Below are 22,751 nucleotides of genomic sequence, written 5' to 3'. Positions count from 1 at the left end.
CCCTTCCCAGGTACTCTTTCCTCCTGCTTCCCTCTAATGTTTGTATGTCTCTTCCCGTAACAGCTTGTTACAGAAATGCCCCATGAGTCCAGTGAATCTCACTTCTACTTCAGCCTCTTTTTAACAGTCAGTTTAGTCAGTTTTATTGTTAATAAACCATAAGAGACAAATGTATAACTCTTAAACATACCTATCTCTGGACACAGAACCATCCAAGCCCGTAGGACAGGGGTTAAAAATTTGACACCCTATTTTTAACAACTCATCAACCCCTTCTTTTTTTAATTCCCGATATTGAAAGCCATAGAGCATGTTGAGGCATTTAAGATGCTTAATAGATTATAGCTCTGAGATTCCTTGGGGCAGCAGAATGTCAGCCTGGAGGCAAGAGGAACTGAAGTGCAGCCCTGGCCACTCTTCCAAATCAATGGTCATTAGATAGAAAAGACTCAAAGTTATGTGGGAGGGGAAAACCCAGGTAGAAAAAAGGAGCGGAGAGGATAAAAAGTGCAAAAAGATCTACTGGGGCTCCAAAATCAGGAAGAAGGACATGAAAATAAAGAAGGGAACCATTCCTTTCACAGGAAGAAATGTAATCAAGGGTTAATTAAAAAGAAAATGAAAGACGGGTGAGCCGCAAGAGAGCAATGTTAGACCCAGGCAGAAGATGGAAGTCCAAAGGTGATAAACTGCACTGACTGGCATCTCTAACTTAACATCTCTCTTGAGACTGTTTCAGCTGTGGTTTAGATAGTTGTTTTCTGGGTAGCTGGAGACTGTTTTCAATGCATTTGGGAAACCAAATCCACTTTCTTCAGATGGGTACTCTTAGATTGTATAGAACCAATAAACACCTCTTAGCATGAATAAACTCCTGGAGCTATACATGAAAATTAGTTTGGCTTTATCTTTGTAAATGGCGGGTTTCTGGAAATGAAAACAGGGAAACTTTTTCTTCATTAAAAACAAAATTGTTTTTCCAACACCGTGAGGCTGAATTCTGCTGAATATAAAAAGCTTATGGAGGATGTCAACAAATTTTCCTGTTTCTGAGAGGGAGGCGCCAGGCATAGATGTCAGTGAGAGAAGAGGGGACATACATTTCTCCTACTGACATGTATGAATCAAGAAGTTGCAGCTTGTGTTTGTTCTTTGAAGGTGGGCACACATGCAGAATGCCAGAGAGGAGAAATAGTTGGAAGTTTGGGGGACTTACATGGAACCTTACCAACGGGATGGTTTCTCCCTTTAAAAATAACTTTTCTCAATGGAAATCTCAGTACAAAACAGGGAATCAACTTATGACTTTGGCAAGAGGACTTACCTTCTTAGAAGGCATGATTCCCAACATGGGGAACATTAAACTAGGTAGCAAAGCTGTTACCGACAGAGGCAATGCTTCTGTAAGCCAAAATATGGCGACCACGAAGAGTATGTAGGCACATTCTGTTTCCTGGTAAGAACAAATGCAAAGCAAAAGGTGATATCATGAGACTGGAGAAGTCAACATTCAAACACAAACATGTTTGCTTAATAGAGCCATGTCACAGAGAAAGTAAGAAGATCCGAAGACCTCTGCATCTTTGAGTTGCCCCCAAATATTCATTTCTTAGAAGTTCTAAGAAGCAAAATTTAATAAACATAAAAAACTAAAGACAGAAAAAAATCCCCATTCATTACATTTATTTCACATTTCCCTCAAAATAGACAACATCATCTAGTCCATCTTCTTGCTCAGATTAGTGTATATAGATGTTTGTACTCACCTTCATTTGGCCTGTAAAATGCACTCCCCCATACTTCTGGAGTACAGAAATAGCCAAGTTACAGCCTTTCCCCTGGGGGCAGGAACCTACCTTCTAACTGCATTCCTTAGTGTCTGGTTGAGTGGGACCCAAGCACTCCTGCCTTCCTCTCCTTCTAACTAAAAGGAGAAAACCAACCTAGGAGTAACCTTTGCAGTACTGCGTCTCAGAGAAAAGACATGACAAGTTGTGTGGCATGGATGAGCCTGAATGCTACTCTTAATAGGATCTGTTGCTTTGCTTAGTATAAAACTATATTTTCCTGTTTTAGGGCATTGTTAAGAGATGGTCAAACTTTTATCATTATATTTAACTTATATAGATAACTTTGGTATGAAATCACCTGGAATGTTCTAAGTATTTAGTAAAGGTTAGCAGCTATCAAATGGCGCTATTTTGCTCTCACACTGCTTACTCTCTGCAAATTCTGAGTTACATTTGAAAAATTTATAAGAACTGCTGTTTAGGTTGAATTAAGCTATTTATTTAGGCTTTTATTTATGTCTAGCACTGCTGCTTTCTGATTCACCTGGCTCAGGGTGAGTCCTTGGGGCTTGGGGTTTACTTGACCAGCATCCCTACACTTCCAGTGCATTTCTAACATACCCTTAATAAGCCAGGATTAGGCAATACCTTTATTGTGTTATCTATTTAAAGGAGAAAGAATAAAAGTGTTTTGATGTTGACAGTTTCATACAGAGTCTGCTTCTACCATCTTGATAAACAATAAAACAACGAAACAAAGCTGAGCCTTGACTGGATCTTCCTAAACAGCTCTAGAAAGAATTGTGAATACTAGCTTAATTAAAAATGCCAGTATGGAAGAAAGGTTGTGCATTTTCTCTTAATGAGAATGCATGGGTAGCCTGAAAGTTCATTCTTATGACTTTATGTTTTCCATCATACTTGTAAGAACCTAGGTTGCAGAGATAAAACGGAGCACTTTTTATTTTGCTCTCTAGTTACAACTAGCCACTATCTTGATCCTATTTATTCCCCAATCATTATATCTCTCAAATCTGCCCCTCTACTCACTTCCTCCACTGTAGGCAAAACTATTCCAATATCAGGTCACTTTCCAAGAATCCATTTTGCATTTGGCACTCCCTTGCATAAAGCCAGAGTAGAGGCCTAGCCACCCTGACAACTGTCTGGAGCACCAATCTATAAGGGTCTGCTAAAACATCAAAAAGTAAATAGAATACAAGGTGCTAGCTGGTTCTGTTCACCATATACACCCCCTGCCATAAGTGTTGAACATCCATGTCAACATGGGTCTTTGGGTGGAGAGTCACGGTCCACTCAGATGGTACAACTTTGGTGACAGAATAAAAAGCAAAATTTCAAGAATCACATTATTACCTGGCCCAGACTCCTTCCGTATTTTAAGTAGCTCAGTCCTGACTTAAATCAACCAAAAGTCAGTGACTTTTAGTTGTTTATTGAAAACAATTGAAGAATCCTCATTTTGCATTCAAATCCACCTTCACTCTGACTATAATGTCTTATTGCAACACCTCCTGACATCAGTTTTCTATATCCAAAGAATCTTCTTTACACACTTTCTTGATATTTGAGTTCTGATCCTTGTTCCTCATAATGCATCCCTTTCTCTGAACTCTAATTCATAGTGTTCAGTCAGTGGGTATACCAGCAAGCCCCCAGATCCTTTACGTGCTAGTTTCTGCCTGCCTGTGCTCACATTCTAGATCCTTTGACCGTGTTTGATCATTTGGATGAAGCAGTCACAAGCTGATGGACAAGTCTAGCAAGGCAATTCTTTGTATTTGATTCACAATGTTATAAGTCTTTGTGCTTAATTTGAGTCAGGATTTACAAATCAGCAGGTTTAGTGTTAAAAGTAAAGTCTGAATTCCTTCTATTAACAAACTGAGATATTTGGTAACATTGGGATCATATTCTTCCATGGCAACAGTTCTCCAGGGTCACCTTTAGAGATTGACTTGTATTTTTTCAGTTCTATACAGTACTACTATATTAATTCACTTATTCTCCTACATCCTCAGCTTTTGTCAGCATTTTAGTAAAATATCTGGTAGGAAAAAGGTTGCCTATTTGCTCTGCCTTTCAAATATTGCTTTGTCATTCAAGAATCAACACTTAGATTGCGCATTTGGACTTCTCCCCTCTGCCGCTCTGTGAGGTTGATGAACCAGCAGTGTCAGCATAATCTGGGCACTTGTGAGGAATGTAGGACATCAAGACCTTCCCCAGACACACTGAATCAATCAGCATTTTCAAGCTCATAAGGTTATTCTTATCTAGGCTAAAGTTTGAGAAGTACTGGGCTATACCCTTTTCCAGACCTTCCCTTTCATCTTTAAATCTGGTTCCAGAAACTTGCTTCCAAGTAGTTTCCTTTTGCCTAAGCTGAATCCCTGAATGTATAACCCATTTGGAAAACTTGTCCACCTTTTGATTTGCAGTTCAAATTTATGTCTCATCATGGAGTTTACCCTGCACACATATGTACATTTTGTATTTTTTCATAGGAGTCCCAGTGGATTATAATTGCAGCTAGCTAAAGCACCATATCTGCATTGTCTTTGATAGCTGCCTTCCCATAATTTGTGGAAATTGTCCCCTTTTTTCACATCTGAAGAAAACCAAAGGTCTGGAAAAGGAGGAAGACAGAGTTACTCCCTTCTGAGTGCTCTTTTTTTAAAACCTTATTTTTTTATTGACGTGTAAAATTGTATGTACTGTATTTATCATGTACAACGTGATGCTTTGAAGTATCTATGCATAGTGGAATGATGAAGTCTAGCTAATTAATATGCGCATTCCCTCACATCATTATTATCTTTGTGCTGAGAACACTTTATATCCACTCTTTTTAGCATTTTTCAAGAATACAAAATGTTATTAACTACAGTCACCATGTTGTATAATAAATCTCTCAAGCTTATTCCTGCTATCTTTTGACCAGTATCTCCTCAGTCCCGACACCTGATCTCCCCAGACCCTGGAAACCACAAGTTCACTCTCCACTTCTATGAGATCAACTTTTTTAGATTCCACATGAGTGAGATCACTTGCTATTTGTCTTTCTGTTCCTGGCTTATTTCAGTTAACATATCCTTCAGGTTCATCCATGTTATAACAAATGACAGGATTTTTTTCATTTTATGGTTGAATAGTATTCCATCCTCTCTGTGTGTGTGTGTGTGTGTTTGTGTTTGTTTGTGTGTGTGTGTGTGTGTGTGTGTGTGTGTATACATATCATATTTTCTTTATCCATTCATCTGTTGATAAACACTTAGGTTGATTCCATATCTTGGCTATTGTGACTGGTGCAGTAATAAACATGGGAGTGCAGATAGCTCCTCGATATACGTTTGGATATGTATCCAGTAATGACATTGCTGGATCATACAGTAGTTCTATTTTTAATTTTTTGAAGGAATGCCATATTGTTTTTCTTTTTTTTTTTTAAATTTTTTAATTTTTTTTGAGACGGAGTCTGGCTCTGTCGCCCAGGCTGGAGTGCGGTGGCCCGATCTCAGCTCACTGCAAGCTCCGCCTCCCGGGTTTACGCCATTCTCCTGCCTCAGCCTCCTGAGTAGCTGGGACTACAGGCGCCGCCACCTCGCCCGGCTAGTTTTTTGTATTTTTTAGTAGAGACGGGGTTTCACCGTGTTAGCCAGGATGGCCTCGATCTCCTGACCTCGTGATCCGCCCGCCTGGGCCTCCCAAAGTGCTGGGATTACAGGCTTGAGCCACCGCGCCCGGCCGCCATATTGTTTTTCATAATGGCTGTACTAAGTTACATTTCTGCAAACAGTGTTCACATCCTGGCCAACACTTGTTATAATAGCCATTCTAACAAGGGTGAGGTAATATCTCACTGTGGTTTTTGTTTGTATTTCTCAGAAGAGTGAGGTTGAGCAATTTTTCATGTACCTGTTGGCCATTTGTATGTCTTCTTTTGAAAAGTCCATTCAAATTTTTTTGCTCATTTTTCAATTGGGTTATTTGCTTTCTTGCTATTGAGTTGTTTGAATTCCTTATATATTTTTGATATTAATCTCTTATCAGAATAATAGTTTGCAAATATTTTATCCTAATCTCTAGGTTGTCTTTTCACTCTTGATTTTGTCTGTAGTGAAGAAGTTTTATTAGTATAATGTAATCCCATTTGTCTATTTTTGCTTTTGTTGCCTGTGCTTTTGAGGTCATATCCAAAAAATCATTGTCTAGGCCAATGTCATGGAGCTATTCCCGTGTTTTATATTCCAGTAGTTTCATAGCTTTTGGTCTTATATTTAGTTATTTAATTCATTTTGAGTTGATTTTTGCATATAGTGAGAAATATGGTTCTGATTTCATTCTTCCACATGTGGATATTTAGTTTTACTAACACCATTTATTGAAGAGACTCTCATTTTCCCATTGTGTGTTCTTGGCACCTTTGCTGAAAATCAGTTGGCTGTAAATGTACAGATTTATTTCTGGTTTCTCTGTGGTTTAATTGGTCCACCTGTCTGTTTTTATGCCACTGTCATGCTGCTTTGGTTCCTATAGCTTTGCAGTATATTTTGAAATCAGGTAGTGTGATGCCCCTCAGCTTTGTTCTTTTTGTTCAAGATTGCTTTAACTATTTGGGGTCTTTTGTTTCAATACAAATTTTAGGATTGTTTGAGTGCTCTTTAATGGGCAGGATAGCCATCTGCTCCAATTTTCTCAGGACAGCGTTGTTGTAAAGTTTCCTTTCTCATTAGTATTTCCTTTTATTTTCAAAATTGTCCCTCTTTGGCTGATAAATTAAACAAGCATCCTATTGGGTTCATCCCAGGAATGCTTCGTTCCTACAATTCCTTTTATCTATTGTGTGATTTTTTTTCTTGGTCATGCTTGGTGTTGTGAAAGAATGCAGGAAAGCATTCTTTCCCTTCAAAGTCCTTAGGCATTAAATAGCAGAAGGTCAATTCAAACACAATACCAATATTTTCTTTAAAAACGACCCTATTAAAGTATATAGGGTTATTTGTTCACTTTAAAATCAAAGATCTGTGAATAGTCTTGCTAAGAAGAAGAAAAGTACAAGAGATAGAAAAGAAAACAACCATTTTCTTCTTTTCTGTTACTCACATCTATTCACACACGCACACAAAGAATATGAGGGTGAGTAATCTTTGGTGGACAAGTTCTTCTGATGAAGAAGAAAACTACTCAGAAGTTGTGGAACTGTGTTGCAACTAAAAAGAGATCCTAGATATTTTATTTTAGGACCGGCTTTGAGGCAGAAAATAAAGTAGCTTCATTTCATCACTAGAAATTCATAGAGTGACCCATTATTTCAAGCTATATTATCTTTGTCTCTTGTAAATTTCTTCCAAATTTTGTCTCTTTCCTCTTTTTCTTCACCTTCTTAACAGACCTCCTACTCCTAAGAAACAAAACCACCACAAATTGTTTACCACCATCACACACAATCACTACCACTACTACCTCCTCAAGAGAACAACAGTCAAACAGCAATAAAAGAAGACAAGTTGTCAATTAAGAGTATGAGTTAATCCTTCCTCCCCCACAACCTACCCCCCAACTCTGCTGGAAGTTGCTGACACATCTGATATTTTTATTAAAACTTACTCTGAAACCATAACAAGTAAATGTTTTAATCACATTTTGTTCTGAAGTATTTTAGTATTATGAGTTCTTAAACTGAATAATAGCAACAAAAATAATGTGTACTTTTATCTTGTTTATTTATCATGAAGGACATGACTGTAATGATTTATAGTTATGACTACCACTGACCTTACAATTTAAAAAAAAAAATCATGATTCCTTCTCAAAATAAAGAGAAAAGAGAGAAAAAAAAGTCCAGAGGACTTCCTCAAAAATACTACTTTTCTGCTTAAAAATCTCTGTACTTCTTATCACTTCCAACAGTTAACATCAAGAAGTTCAGCAAACAAGCCACACCTAGCCAGACAGAGGCAGTTGTGTAGAAACCAGGTGGAATTCCATTAGATCATATGAAATGTCATGTTGCTTAACCCTGGATACCTGCTCTGTGTGAATACACTGCACCTCTTTGGCTCATTCATAGCAGCTCCTTCTTTCCTAGTATAAGATTTCCTCACACTACTAGAGACATGAAGTTATAGTATGGACAGTTCCTGGTCCCTTGCATTAAAAAATATATGTATTAGAAGTTTTTTGGCATGTATTCTTTAAAAGCATTTTCAAAATTATAAAATATTTAGAACATAGTAAAAATATGCAACAAACATTTGTACAGCTTATCATATTTAACAAATGTTGACACTTTGCCACATTTGCTTAAATTATTTTTAAACAAATAAAACATTCCATATTCAGTTAAAGACTGATGTTAAAGTTGAAGACCACTCCCTCATTGCCTTCTCCTCCACCATTCCCAAAGTTAACCACTGTCTAGAATGTGGTTTGTATCCTTTCCATTTATGTTTTTGTGATTATACTACATGCAGACATTAATACATTAATAACACGTGGTTTTAAAATTAAGGTTTACCCTATATGTCACTTTGCAACTTGCTTTTTTCACTCAATATTTTATGTACTTCAAATACATTCATGTTGATACATGTAGATCTATTGTTACTTCATTTTAAACAGATATAGTATTCCTTTTTATGAACATTTTACCATTTATTTTTCTGTTTTTCTATTGATGTTTGTTTGGATTTTTCCCCAATTTTTTACTATTATAAGGCTATGGACATCTTTGTACCTATCTCCACATGCATGTCTATGGAAAATAGATTGTCTTAGCTAGTGGAGAAAACTAGCATCAGAACTTCAAATGGGAAGGACTCCATTTGAACTTTACTAGATATTGCCCATTTGCTATCTAACATGGTAAGGCTTTGTATCCCCACATGAATCTCATCTTGAATTGTAATCTCCATAATACCCACGTGTCAAGGGAGAAACCAGGTGGAGGTAATTGAATCATGGGCATAGTTTCCCCCATGCTGTCCTCATAATAGTGAGTGAGTTCTCATGAGATCTGATGGTTTTATAAGGGGCCCTTCCCCTTTAATTTGGCACTTCTCCTTCCTGTTGCCTTGTGAAGAAGATGCCTCACTTCCCCTTCCACCATTATTGTAAGTTTCCTGAGGCCTCCCAGCCATGCTGAGTTAATTAAACCTCATTTCTTTATAAATTACCCAGTTCTTTATAGCAGTATAAAAATGAACTAAGAAGCTATCTGAGATGGTCATACTAGTTTCTATTAACACCAACAATGTTCAGAAGTTCCATTTCACCATCCTTGGTATATTGGATTAATTTATTCATTTGACAATTTGATGGTAGGAAAAGTTCTTCTTATTTAATTTGCATGTTCTTGAATACCAGTGAAGTATTTTCACAGTTATTGAACATAATTGTTTCTCTTCTGCAAATTCTATATTTATAGTTCTTTTTCACTTTTCTGTTGGGTTATTTATTTCTTTTATCTCATGAATTTGTGGCATTATTTTTAGATTCTTAATATTATTTCTCTATAAACTATGTATTTGTAAACATTTTTTCTTAGTCTCTGGCTTGTCTATGAAATTTGCTTTATTGTATTTTTAATTGACAGGAGGATTTTAATTTTAATACAGTGATTTTTAAACTCTTTTCTGTTGTTTCATGTTTTTACCATATTTTATAAGAAAATCTTTCTGTATTATATATATTTCCATATTTTTTCTAAGATTAAATTCTTTTCAAGTGTAGAGCTTTAATTTTTTGTATAGGAATCTAACACATTTTTTTCCTCAAAATGAATAGCCAAAGTGCCATGCTTTTTAAATTGAATGAGCTCATCTTTTGCCTAGTAATTCATGTTGCTACATATTTTCTATGCTGAAGTTCTCAAATGCAGACACACAAGCTTCTGGTCTCTTTATTTTGTCCTCTCCCTCTCCCACTGCTGCCTTCTAAAAATCAGTTCTTGCAGAATTATGCTCTTTTAACATTTCTAACTTTTCAATAAGGTTTACAATCTGTATAACAACTCCTTCATCTTATATGTTTTTCTAATTGCCTTAAAAGTGTTAGATTTTCATTCTTTCTTTTGAATTTTAAAATTACTATCTCAAGTTGTAAAAATTTTGTTCAAATTTTCATTCAAATTACACAGAATCTATGGAGTAAGACACAGCTTTAAGTATTTTTATCTATGAACTTCTCTATTCTTTCAGGTGTCTATTAAATTTCTTCTATAATATTTTGTAGATTTCTCCAGAAAAGTCTGTTACATGTTTATTAGATGTTTTCATTATTGTTGAAATGAAAATTTATCTAATTATTATCCTTTTGGAGACTTTTTTTCTTCTCTATTTGGAAGCTTTAAAAAAAATCACATTATTTTTAATCTGAAATCTCATTCATGATGTGCCTAAATATGGACTAATATCTAATTAAGTTGTTTGTACTTACAAATGTATTTGAGAGCTCATCTTTTTAAAAAAATTCTGGAGAATTCAGTAATTTTTACTTTGAATATGACTTATTTTCCAGTGTTTCATTTTCAGTAATGTCTTTTATACATATGTTGGGGCTCTGAAATCATTCTCCAAATGATTCTCTCACTTTAAAATATCCTTTTATATTCTATCTGATATTTTTGGCAAATTCCTAGTATTCTTTCTCAGTTCACTGAATATATCTTCAAGGATACTCAGTTTAAAGTTTATTTCATCTTGTAGTATACTATAAGAGACATACCTTGGTTATAAGATTAATGATAGCCATAAGGCTTATTCAGGCATCTTGCTGATAACTACATGTCACTTAGCAGTATGTCACATAGTAGGGTTGACACTAAGTGTCACTTAGCAATGTGATGCAACCTGGCTTGGGGATTTCCAACCTTGGCCTGGGAATTTCCAGGAGACAAGGCTACCTCGGATGCAACTTTCATAAACAAAAAAGGCTTACTCTTTCAAGAATTGTTTAAACTCCCTTTATGATAGAAATGCCTGGTGACTCACCTGGGCTGAATACAAGCATAAGTAAAGGGGAAGTGTCCTTTAAATTCTGAGACTGGTCACTGGACGGAGGCCCTCCTGGTCAGTCAGTCATCTGACTGCATCTGGCCCATGCCACTGGCCTGCTCTTCATCTTCATCTTGGAAAAGTCAGAATAAGTTGTTGAGCATTAGAATAAGCTGTCTAAGACTCATATTTGACATTAACCAAACGAAAAAGGAGAAGCTGTTGAGAATGAGCTGTTGAGCATTAGAGTGTCTAAGACTCATCTTTGACATGAATCAAATGAAAAAGGAGAAGTTGCCCCTCGGGAAGCTGGTTAACTAGGACCACCCAGGTGCCTCAAACATGACACATCTATTGAGGGTTTTGTTTGTTTTTTAAATCTCAGTGTCAAAATTCCAGGATATCTAACTAGACTTATTTTATACTCTCCTGTTTTTGCTTTATATTTTGAAAAATAATTTGTTTCTCTTTTTTGGGGGGGTTTTTCCTTTTCTAACTTGTTGATTTCCCTATTATTTTCATTTCTTCCAAGCAGATTTTGTCAGTCTTTCTCTAGTGTCTTATTGTATTTTGAAATTTTATTTTCAAATTTATTCTGAGTGGTAGCTTTATTCTTGTGTTTTCTTTTTCTGCACTCCTTGTTTCTCATCACTTTTACAGTTTCTTCCAGTCAGTTCCTAGTTCCTGGTTCATATGTGTCTTATCTTGACACCCTAGAGTTCTTTTCTTGCCAGCATAGCATGGATCCAGTCATCTAGCTGAGTTGGGTAGTATGGGTGATGTCTTGGCTGGGAAGCTGGGCAGTGTTTGCTTCCTGTGAGCCACCACAGCGAGCGGTCAATCCAGCTCTTTCTGTCTTTCACAGGTTTGAGAAAACCATTTTCCAGCCCTTAGTTTCTGGCATTTAACCTGGCTCTGGCCTCTGAATGTCATGGGAGTGCTTTCAACCACAGTTTTCCACCTTCATGCCACTTGTTTGCTCTTCCTTCTCATCCTGATCTACAGAGATCTTTATTTGCTTTGTGTTTCCAATGGAGAAGGAGCTTGGGAAGGGAGGATCCTAATTGTCTAAAACCTCTTCTAGACTGTTAATCATAGACTTTATATATAGAAAAACTTATTTAAGATGTGAAAATATTTGGTAAGTAGACAGATAAATCTGTTCTCTGACTTATGACTATAGTATGGGCAAGTAATACTTATGAATGCTTATCATGTGTCAGATACAACACTTGGCACTCCATGTGACATTTTATTTAACCCCCACCAAGATTCTTTGGTGTACATAGTGTAATTCCATGCTGAACTAAGGTTCAACGATCACATTGCTAGCGTGTGGTAGAGTTGAGATTTGTCCACGTATAAACTCTATTATAGTATATATTTTTAAAATTTACTACCCTGTTCCCAACATTTAAAGCAGTACTTGGCATAGAGTATATGGTCAGTAATATTTCTGAGTGAGTAAGGTTCTTCTTTCTCTTCTTTCTAATATTGTTTGTATTTATATATCTTATAAAACACTAAATCTATATCTTAGGCATAAAGTTCCTTAGCATAGAAATTTCTTTCTCTTTGTCTTGTTCCCTTTTCTCTGTTCTCCCCTCCTTTCCTGGAACTGGATATTTTGCCTCCTGCCCCAGTGGGTGAATATGTTTACAGTTTTCCTGCAGCCCTCATCTCTCTTGCCAACAAACAGCATTGGAACTAAAATGTCTACCCGCATAGGTGAAATCCTCCATCACAGACATTCCCACTTACCCAGCCCCCAATTAACAATATCAAAGTCATATCTCATCTTAACCACCTCAAGTGCACAGCTAGGGCACTTGCTGAAGGGGTGAAAAAGGCAAAGAAAGCTATGACTAGGCAATTTGGATAATGACTTTTTCCTCCTCACAAAGTTCTGACTGTCAAGTTATCTTAGAAAATGTGGCTGATTATATTTAAAAATCACCGTGGTTCTCTTTTAAATTATCGCCCCACGTGGAATTAGAATATAAGTTGGCTTTAAAATATAGTTTTTTCATCTCTTCTGCTTCTTTAAATGACATACTGACTGATATTAGGGAGTAATTTGGCTGATGAATTAGTACGTATGTGGGTATGATCTCTTCTCAGCACAGCGTGAGAAAAGCAGAGCCAATCACAGACCTCAATCACCGCAATCGATTTTCTAAAGAGAACACAAAGCAATTAAAAAAGGAGAAAAATCATGCATTCTAAATCTCTGTGCTACAAGAAAAACACCATTATTATTTGACAGAGCCTGTGAAGGGCTTTGTATGGTTCTTGGTATTCCTACCCCTACTGCAGCAGTGATAAAAAGACTCAATTTATATTAATTGCAAAGTTTAAAGTGCTTTAAAATATCTTCATTTTGGAAGATGGAGAGTAAAAATAAGCTTAACTACAAAGTCAAGGAGAAATAACTAGCTTTTTTTAAATTTTCTTTTTGTTTGTTTGTTTTTAGCCAAAATGGATAGCAGAGAAAACCAATTGATGGCCCACAATACCAGTTATTGGGAAATTTTTAGTTCCTCCTTTCCACTCAACCTCCACACCTAACCAGCACCTGAGACACATTGTTTTCGTACTCTTTACACAGTGGAACTGGAAAAAGATACAGAAATAATCAGCTCTCCAACCTGACTATACATTTGGATATGATCAAAATGCAATCCATGAACTATCTGCTCCAGAATCACCTGGGGAGTTTGTTCAACGTGCAGCATCCTACACTTCACATTAAGAGTTTGTGACTTTACACAAGTATCGCAGGTGAATCTGGGGAACATTTGGAACTTTTTAAAAAGAGCCTTGCTCATTTTATAAATAAAAAAAAGTGAGCCAAGGGTGGCATGTCTGAGTCACTTGGGGAATGTTTCAGAATATGCTATGTTAATCAGGACAGGATAAGCTATGCTGTGGCAAAAGTTCCAAAATCTCAGCAGTCTAAAACAACCAATTATTTCTTACTCATACTATTTGTCCATCATGGGTAGAGGTTACTTCGTGATCCAGGCTGAGAGAGGCATCACCTCAACATGTGCTTTCGTGATTGCAAATGCATGAACAATGATGTAAGGCAATCTGAGCACAGCTTTTAAAGATCTGATATAAATATCATTAAATAAGCAATGACATCATGGGCTTGGAAGTCAGACAGATTTGTATTTAAATCCTCTTGCTCCCTTTGTGGACTGTGTGACTTTGAGCACATTTCTTGACCTCTCCAAGTTTCTGTTCTTCTGTAAAATGGGGATGACTATTTCTAATTGTCACCATGAGGCTCACAGTGGGCATCCACATTTATTATTGTTACCAAACAAGGTATAAAACATACTATGGGAGGAAGAAAGAGCTTTGTGGAAGGGACAGCCTCTGGTTACACCTACATTCTTCTTGTTCTGTCCTTTCATCATTATTTTCACTCTATCGAAGTTCCTTCCTTTCATCAACCTCTTTCTCCTGCATTTTCTCCTTCCTACCAGGTCCAAAACCTTATATCCTTCTGCCATGCAAGATCATCCATTCACCCAACACAGTTATTAACTATCTACTATGTGACAGGCACTGGGTTTGGTGCTGGAGGAGACAGAAATTTAAACACTATACTCCATGTTCCTGAGATATTTACAGTCTGGAGAGAGAGACAAAGATAAAGCAAAATGGAAGACACACTGTAATGGGGGCCAATGTATCCATGATGCAATGAGAGCATTGAGGATGATCTTCCATTTACATCACAGCCTGAGCCTTCCTTCCAAGGCAAGAGGAGAGGGCATTCTAGGAGGAGGATACAGCATATGTGAAGGCAGAGAGACAAGAATAATCACAGGCATTCTAGAAACTGCAAATAGTGAAGTATTGTTAAAGAGGAAAATGCAAATGTGGGAGATAGATATTGGGGACTGTGTGGTGGAGGCTTTTAGGACAAATAAATGAAAAGTCATAAATATCCATCAGCATACCAATCTTTTGTTTAGATATTTTTCCATTATAGGCAAAAGGGAACCATTGAAGAATTTTGATTTTTCACAATAGGACTGAGTTGGCATTTAAAAAATAGTACTCTGGCCAGAGACTGTAGGAGAAAGTGTGTAAAAAACAAATGGTCTATGGAATAAAGAGATAAAGACAGCTTCAAGGAAAGCAGTGCCAACAGGAAAGGAAAGAGAGGAGAAGATGAGATTGAGAGGGGAGATTTAGGAGGATTTAGATTAAGGAGATGAAACACCATATTAGTGATGGGGGCTTGTGGATATTTGAAGTGTCTGAGATGACACACAGCTTTCAAGCCTGTGAATGGAGTGAAGGGTAGTGGCGTTCTCTGACATAAAGAAAACAGAAGGAGCAGCAGGTTGTAGGCAAGTGGGACTGCATGTGGTTAGGGGAACAGAGAGGCTGGAGGATGGTGAATCCTTAGTGGTTTATCCACTTTTTAATTACACCTTCATAACCCAAATGATTTCTTTAAATTATTTGGCATGCGTTTACATACAACCTTCTTTTGCCATTAATGTTTGTCATCCTATACAATGACTTCCCAGTAATTCTGCAAGCTACTTAAAGACAGAAACATTTTAAACTTCTGCTTATATCACACAGTTAATCTGGCACAACACTTTGGGCTGGGAAAGTTCTTGTAAAATATTTGTGAAATAAAAATATATTATCAAAATTGGATTTTCTGATTTTGTTGAGCTACCACATTGCTATTAGCATGATTTCTATTTTTTTCTTGTTCTTCATCATTTCTTCACTCTTTGGTGTCCAAAATATTCACTTACTTGCACTTTATAGAATTTTCTTCTTTATCTTAAATCCCTACAATATTTTTATGCCAACATTTAAAACAGTATCAGTTATTTCCGTTAATATATTTAATTATTTTATTTGGCCCTTTAAAACTTATTTGTTTTCTTAGAATTCTCTCCTCCCTCTTCTTTCACTTACAGTCCTTTTAAATTATCTCCCATTCATTTTCATTTTCTTTGACAAACTTCTCAACCTACCACTTCCTCCTTCTAGGGGATGCTTCACTTTTTAAAGTTTATATTTCCTTATAATAATATTTTTCCCATCTGTTTATTTTATTTTTATGTCTAGCAACATAAGTCTCTCATTATGTATCATTTTGTTTATTTATTATTATTTCTATTCTCACTTTGAAAGTCATGATGCTTCAAGTGAATATATCGTGACTTTCAAAGTTAGAATATAAAATATTTTCTAGAGAAATCCAAAATATTTTCTGAAGAAAGAATTAAAATTTGGTACTGGTTTTACAACCCGTCAACTAAGAAATGCTGCTCAGTACATGTGTAGTTGTTTCCTTGTCTCCTGATCTTAAAAAGGGGTCCTGATTAATGAGTAAGCTAGATGGAGTAGGTGTACCTGGAAGAATTGCACTCTACAAATATATTGTTGTTTGATTTTCCTCTCTTCTAACAAATCTGGCCTTCTTTTTGTTTCATGAATAAAAATACAAAGATAATCCAATAACTGGAAAAATAAGGAAATAGTATTGACTGCTGAAAAGAGTAAAAATTAACAAAATAGTCAAAAAAGAACAAAGTTCCACAGAGAATATTACTGAAATTATGCCAGGTATACAAGACCAGTTTTACCAAGATTTTAACTGCAAATATTTAAAGAAATTTCTCTCCAAAATGAGAAAAACTCAGTGTGATTATTTCATTCAAATAAAAAGCAATTACACTCCAGACTTGTTTACTGATCATTAACTACTAATTGGGTAAGGACTGAGATTACCATTATGTTTAGGAGACAAAAAGAATTTCTGATGCTCAGTGTAAATCAATAAGAAAATGGAATTTCATTAGCAAAGTGAGATTCACACCAATGTACTAGGAATATATTTATTATGACCATGGAAGCTATAAAGACACAGATACCAAGTTGTGATTAACATCATTGGCTCTAGAGTCAGACAAAAGTTGGTTGGAAAAATCTACGTAACCAGATTTTTGTAAGCTGCTTGCCTGTTTTTGTCTCTATTTCTAATTTGTACCCAATTATGGAGAAAAGGGGCACCGTATCCTGACAAACTGATTGACCGGCTTAAATAACTGGGGCTCTGGGACACCCAGCAAGTGATATCCTTTATAGCTTCAGTTCTCATAAGCCTATCTTCAGTGGTTAGAATCACTGCAACTTTCTACCTTAATGACATTGTGTACCATGAGGTCAATTGAAGAAATGGTTAAAACATAACTCATCCATTTGGCCTGTCTAAAGCATTTTCATGAACAGCAATGCCTGTGTGGTTGATACATGATTAACAAGCCATGAGAGAGTAAATCTTCAAAAATATACAAAAGACTAAAACAAAATCACTTTTAAAGCATGAATTCTGAGTTCTGACAGGACCCAAGCTCAAATTTACTTTCTGGAGCATGTAGGTGGCCTTTGGTGAGTTACATGTCTCTGAGCATCAATTCCCTCAAATGTAAAACGAGAAGCACATTTGTACTTGTTTATTGGTTTGTGATAGAGGTTAAATTAGATAATTTGGGGAAAGTAGTTAGCAGAATGCCTGAAACAGACTCTGCAAATCAGTCTATTCTCCTTCCCTGTTAATAATACATTGAAAAACCAGTTAGGGTCTTTCTTCATTCATGACACTTTTTTGACTTTAGATGGAATTAAGACAGAAGTTAAGGCCAGTCTATTGAACAACTCAATAACCAGTAGGAAAATGAAGGAAAGAAATTAGTCAATAATTCATTGTTTGTTGGCTCTATATCCTGTAGATTTATTGTGGTTTTGAAAGAGAAGCTTGGATTTTTGTTTCCGTTGAATGTTTTAGTTAATCTAATATTGTATCTTTAGAAGCATAGGCTCCTCCAGTTTAGTAAGCTAAAAGTTAACAGTAAATTGACTTGCATTTATGTTAAAGTAAACGTCTCCTTAAATTTTATACCCTCCAAAGGCCTACATTCTTTAACAAAAAAATTTCCTTTCATTGTAAGCAACAGTTAAAATAATACTCTTTCAGTTTAATTAGCAGTTTATTGAATGACTAAATATATGTTTAAAGTGGCCAACAAATAAAATCATGTTATTGTACTAGGAATAAATCCTCCATTAACATTAATTGAGTTTTAACAAATGAGTTGATTAGGAGGAAAGGAAAGAGGAACCCAGCTCACCAGATGCAACTTGGTGCCAGACACCTGGTTCCTGCATGTAATGTTCTTTCGTCATAGCACCTTGGAAAAAATAACCAGTGGCCGCATTTCTTAAAAATAATACACTTCCCAGTTAATGAATCATGTACTGAAATGATTGGTTTTGATTTATTTACTCATTTTGTTTTTCAAAGAGTTTATATTCATTTCTCTGAAAATTATGGAGGATAATCAAATTGTCATGCATTTATACGTCAAAAGATCAGCACAGATGATATGTAGTCATGACCTAAATTTGTCTTGACTAGTTTAATTTCCTACTTTCTCTGCCATAAGTAAGAACCTATGCTGAGACTAACTCAAAAATATTAAAATATAGCAGAGCTCCAGGTATGAACCAGGATATGGTCATGACAGGATTCAGCCAAATCTAGAGGACTCATGGGACCAGGAGAGTTGCAAAGTGAAGATCATAATGTTGGCAGGGAAGTGGGGTGAGAATTCAGAATAGAGCCCTATTTCTGTGCTGGAATTTGTCATCTGATGGGACTGCCAGAGATTCATATAGGAGACCTCACAAGTAGCCAGGGGTGGGAGTAGCAGGGTGGGAAGGAAAGGGTTAGTCACACAGAATTTGAAAAACAAAACCAACAAAGCCAAAAACAGCTGACTAGGTCTTTTAGTTATTATTATTATTTACAAATTCTGTAAGAATTTGAGGGCTTAGAAGAACTTTGGACCAAAAGGGGTGGGGAGTTTTTCCCTTCCTTCCATGTAGCTCTGTGAGACCTCAGCACAAGGAGAGACCCAGCCAAGAATGCTGCAGCTGGAAGATTGCACCTGGTGGGAGACAACCCATGGATGCCACAGCAGGGGCCAGTCCCTTCTCCAGCTTTGCAGGTAGAGGAGGCCTTGACAGTGTCCAAAAGGACTTTATTAGCTCACATGAATTCCCTTCAGAGGTTGCAAGATCACTGGCACAGATTTCTGACCGAGGCTGGAGGGACCACCATATTATAGTTAATATGATTCTATTGTAACCCAGACTGGTGTAACCTTGATGAGTACCTGTTAGAGGAGAGCATCAGCAGTGTTCTTTCCCACTAAGAGGAGGGACTGTGTATAATGGAGTGCTGGGAATTGCCCCACCTGTGGAGTCAACACACCCAGGGAGACTGCCACTGCACTCTTACTGTGTGTCAGGCACTGCTCCAAGTGTTGGATGAGCGTTTCTTCATTCCATTCTCACAACAAGCCTGCTACTGTCCCCATCTTTCATATGAGAAAACAGAAGCACAGAGACATTAAGTAGCATGCCCAGGTGACACAGTTTGTAAGTGGTAAATCTGGGACCTGAAGCAGAGAATTTGGCTCCAAAGCCTGTCCTCTTACTACCAAGTGACATTTGTGCCTGACACTGAGAAGGTGCTCGTTAAATGTTTGCTGATTCAAATCATTTTCCCAAGAAATTAAACATGCTTGAGCTTATTGTTCTGGACTTAATACCCTGACTACTCTTAAAAATCAAACAGAAAAATGCTTACAAGTACACCACAATGAAATAAAACCTGAAATTATCAGAACATGGTACAACGCTTTATTAGATTTTCTGATTGACCAAGGGAAATTACTCTATGCTTTCAATGTCTTCTTTTCCCACAAGGAAACTAAATTTCCAGGAAGTTCTGTGACCAAGCCACAGAGCTGACAAGTAAATTAGTCTGTGCTGGACCTAGGATTTCCCTTGTTCTTCCACCTCTGTCCCCAGCAATTGCTTTGCTGCCTATTCTCAGGGGAAGGGATTGCACTAGCCCTGCATGCACCCTGGAGAATGACAACTTGAACTGCAAAATCTCAAAGGTTGTGCTTCTTTTGTTCTTCCTCTCATCTAGCTGGTAGGCAGAGAACAATTCTGGTTGAATACTCTATTTAATTATGTTTAATCATACTAAGAATCAACCAATGTTAATTATTAAAAAGGGAGAAAATGGACAAAGCATCATGTACAACCATCCTGACTTTAGGCATGAAGCGTCAACACTCATTCAGCTCTGAGCCAGGCAGTTAAACAGCAAACAGTTTTAATAAAGGACAATTAAATAAGTCAGGAAATCCACTAGTCTGTTCTCCAATTTCACTCACCTTGGTGTGGAGGACGATGGGCAGAGGCAGTAAAACCAACACAGTGAGAACCACGAGGAGAAATCGGCGATAAACCATAATGTAACTGAAGAATTTCATTGTTCTGAGCAGGTGGCTTCAATAGTGTCCTCCTCCAAATAAAGCAGATGTTAAATAACCAACTTGGATTAATATTTTTCCAGCCCGTCACCTTCACTCACTGCCCTATATCGACCAACACAAGTTAAAATTAAATCTCATTTTTTACTGTTTTACTATCACAATTAACACGAAGAGATAAACCCAAGAGTTTTCATGAGAAATCAAAGACCATTTGCTCCTCTGGTTTTTCAAGGAAACCCTGCTTTCTTTGATCACATTCACTGAAATATGGACTGGACAAGCCTAGGAGAAGGCAAAACCATGAAGCTGGTCATTTGTTCACAATAAGGCGCCTCCACCCCTTTTGATGTCCTCTGACTTCCAGAGTCCCTAACTGGAGTAGTTACCACATTGTCGTGGTGCCATGAGTGAGTCTCCACAGGCAGCCTCCATGGCCCTTTCTAAGGAAGTATGTTTTTAGTGTGTAAATTGAAATAACAACTAATTTGAATTTCAGTATATGGCAGTGAAAGGGAAACTTTTTTTAGAGATGGATTTTTAAGGGATTTCTTGGACAATGTATTGCAAAGCCTTCTACAAAATTTATAGCAAATGTCCTTTTTGTTTAAAAGCAAAGTTCTGTGTATTTCTTGGATCCTATTGTCTCTTTCAACAGGAAACAAAAATAACCATAAAGTGTTTTATATAAACCCTCTATTTTAAGACCTTTGAAGGCTCGACTTGATACTGTTGTGCTGATACAGACTTCATAATTATCAGAGAATCTGCATAGAGATGAGTGATTAGGGACATTCAAGTGGTGTGTGTGTATATGTGTGTGTGTGTGTATGGTGTCTCCACATGAGCATGTGGGAAGATGGAGACTCTTCCAACAGTAATATGGAGGATGTATTTTGAAAATCCTCAGGGATAAGGACCCTGGTTTGTTTCACATTGCGTTGTAAATCGATGGTCCAGAAAACCTCAAGTTAGCAACTACTACTTAGCTTTAGATATAAACGAAACACATTCCCAGCCCTACTAGAATTTATAGTCAATTTCTCTTGACATAGATAGCCTTACTCTTATGTAATCTATAGTTAGCTTTTAGGTCTTATTTCTAATTTCATACTAATATAACTCTGCATTCTCTTTCCATCAAGAAAAACAATTCTCTCACCAGTACTCACCATATTAATGTAAATGAGAAAGCATTTCTTCCTGTAAAAAATTTAAATTTCTAAGCATCTATTATGGATAATTATTCAGGAAAATCAGAATAGTAAACAGAAAAAAAAGTTTCCAAACCAGAAAGTCTTATTATATCTTGAATTTCTTAGATGAAAGGATAATTACAAATGATATTAGTAATAAATGGTTAGTGACAATAGGTAACAATAGTATATAGTGTTAAAATTAATTTATGAACTGATTTACTCAAACCAGTTGTAGTACTTATTTTTTTCCATTAACACCCTGTACAGTTCTATAGTTCATTGCATGCTTTTTTTTAAACTACTACTTTTTGAAGAAACCATTTTTGCTCTCAGATTTCCTTCAGCTACCTGGTGAGATGATTTGAGTCTCACTTTTTCATTTTAGAGGATTTTACTTTGTGAGATGACACCGAAAAATGAAAAGGCATTTGCGTGACATTTAAAGGAAATGAGAGCCTATGTGTAGGGAACTGGAACCAGACAGAGGCTAAGGGAAAAGCACTTGACATTTGTCAGTCCCTCCTTTCTGTACCCTAGTCTCTTCAGGTCCTCATTTCTCACCAGAGGAAGGCTCCAGGACCCTGTTCTCATGGTCTCGGCTCTAGCCAGCTGAATCTGCTATGGGTATTCGTTATTACAAAATGCCCTCACCTTCTCCTTACCTTCAGCCAACCTCTTATTCCTCAGTGGTTTTCTCTTCACTGTCACCGAGAGAAAAAATCTAATAAAATAATTTGCACTAAACATGAATGACTTATGTGAGCTGAATGTCTCTGCAAGAGTCACTGGGGAATGAAACTCTAAGGGAGACTTCGGGGTCCCTTGGATACATATCTTAAGGTACCCTTCAAATCACATCACGCTTTAACTAGTTCCATGCCTAGAACAAATTAGTCACAGTTGTGAAATTTCACCTCTTTGTACAGAAAATCATAAATCTTACTACATCATAATTGTGTTACGTTTTATCTAAACTGAATCACACCATTACATAATCATGAATCAGTTCATTTAAAACATGATTTTCACAAAAACATGTTTTTCTCCCAACATTCATTTGTTCTTAAGCTTCGACTAGCCCTTTATTAAAAAACATGTTTACCGAAACAATCACAAATATTGTTCATTCATTCATTGTTATAGTTACCTCCTATGTCCCAGAGAGTTTACATTTAGTACCTCATTTAATCTTCAAAACTTGATACAAGTTGTATATATGTATTGTTATTATTTATATTTTATAGATTTGAAAACTAACATTCAAAGAGGTAAAGTAAAATATCCCAGGTACTAAATGGTAAAACCATTCATTTGAATCCAGTTCTTTCTGGCACCTAAGGCAATGCT

At 36.6% G+C, this 22,751-nt stretch overlaps 1 protein-coding gene across 2 annotated transcripts in view; it reads right to left on the bottom strand.

Moving 5' to 3' along the window:
• The window catches only part of SLC13A1 (solute carrier family 13 member 1), a 98,003-nt gene extending 77,747 nt beyond the window's left edge, over positions 1 to 20,256 (bottom strand). The window contains exons 1-2 of one of the 2 annotated variants that reach the window (XM_050782611.1): positions 20,107 to 20,256; positions 1,325 to 1,453 (exon numbers count right to left, since the gene is read on the bottom strand). In XM_050782611.1, coding sequence (XP_050638568.1) covers positions 1,325 to 1,453; positions 20,107 to 20,205 — 228 coding nt within the window. In that variant the 5' untranslated portion in view covers positions 20,206 to 20,256. The remainder of the gene's footprint in view (positions 1 to 1,324; positions 1,454 to 20,106) is intronic. The other variant, XM_050782612.1, reaches the window with a different exon arrangement.
• Between the last annotated feature and the right edge of the window lie 2,495 nt (positions 20,257 to 22,751).

This window comes from Macaca thibetana, chromosome 3 (assembly GCF_024542745.1).
Source record: "Macaca thibetana thibetana isolate TM-01 chromosome 3, ASM2454274v1, whole genome shotgun sequence".
NCBI classification, from domain to species: Eukaryota; Metazoa; Chordata; class Mammalia; order Primates; family Cercopithecidae; genus Macaca; species Macaca thibetana.
The sequence above is the reverse complement of the archived record's forward strand: the minus strand, read 5'-3'. Positions and strand labels throughout refer to the sequence as shown.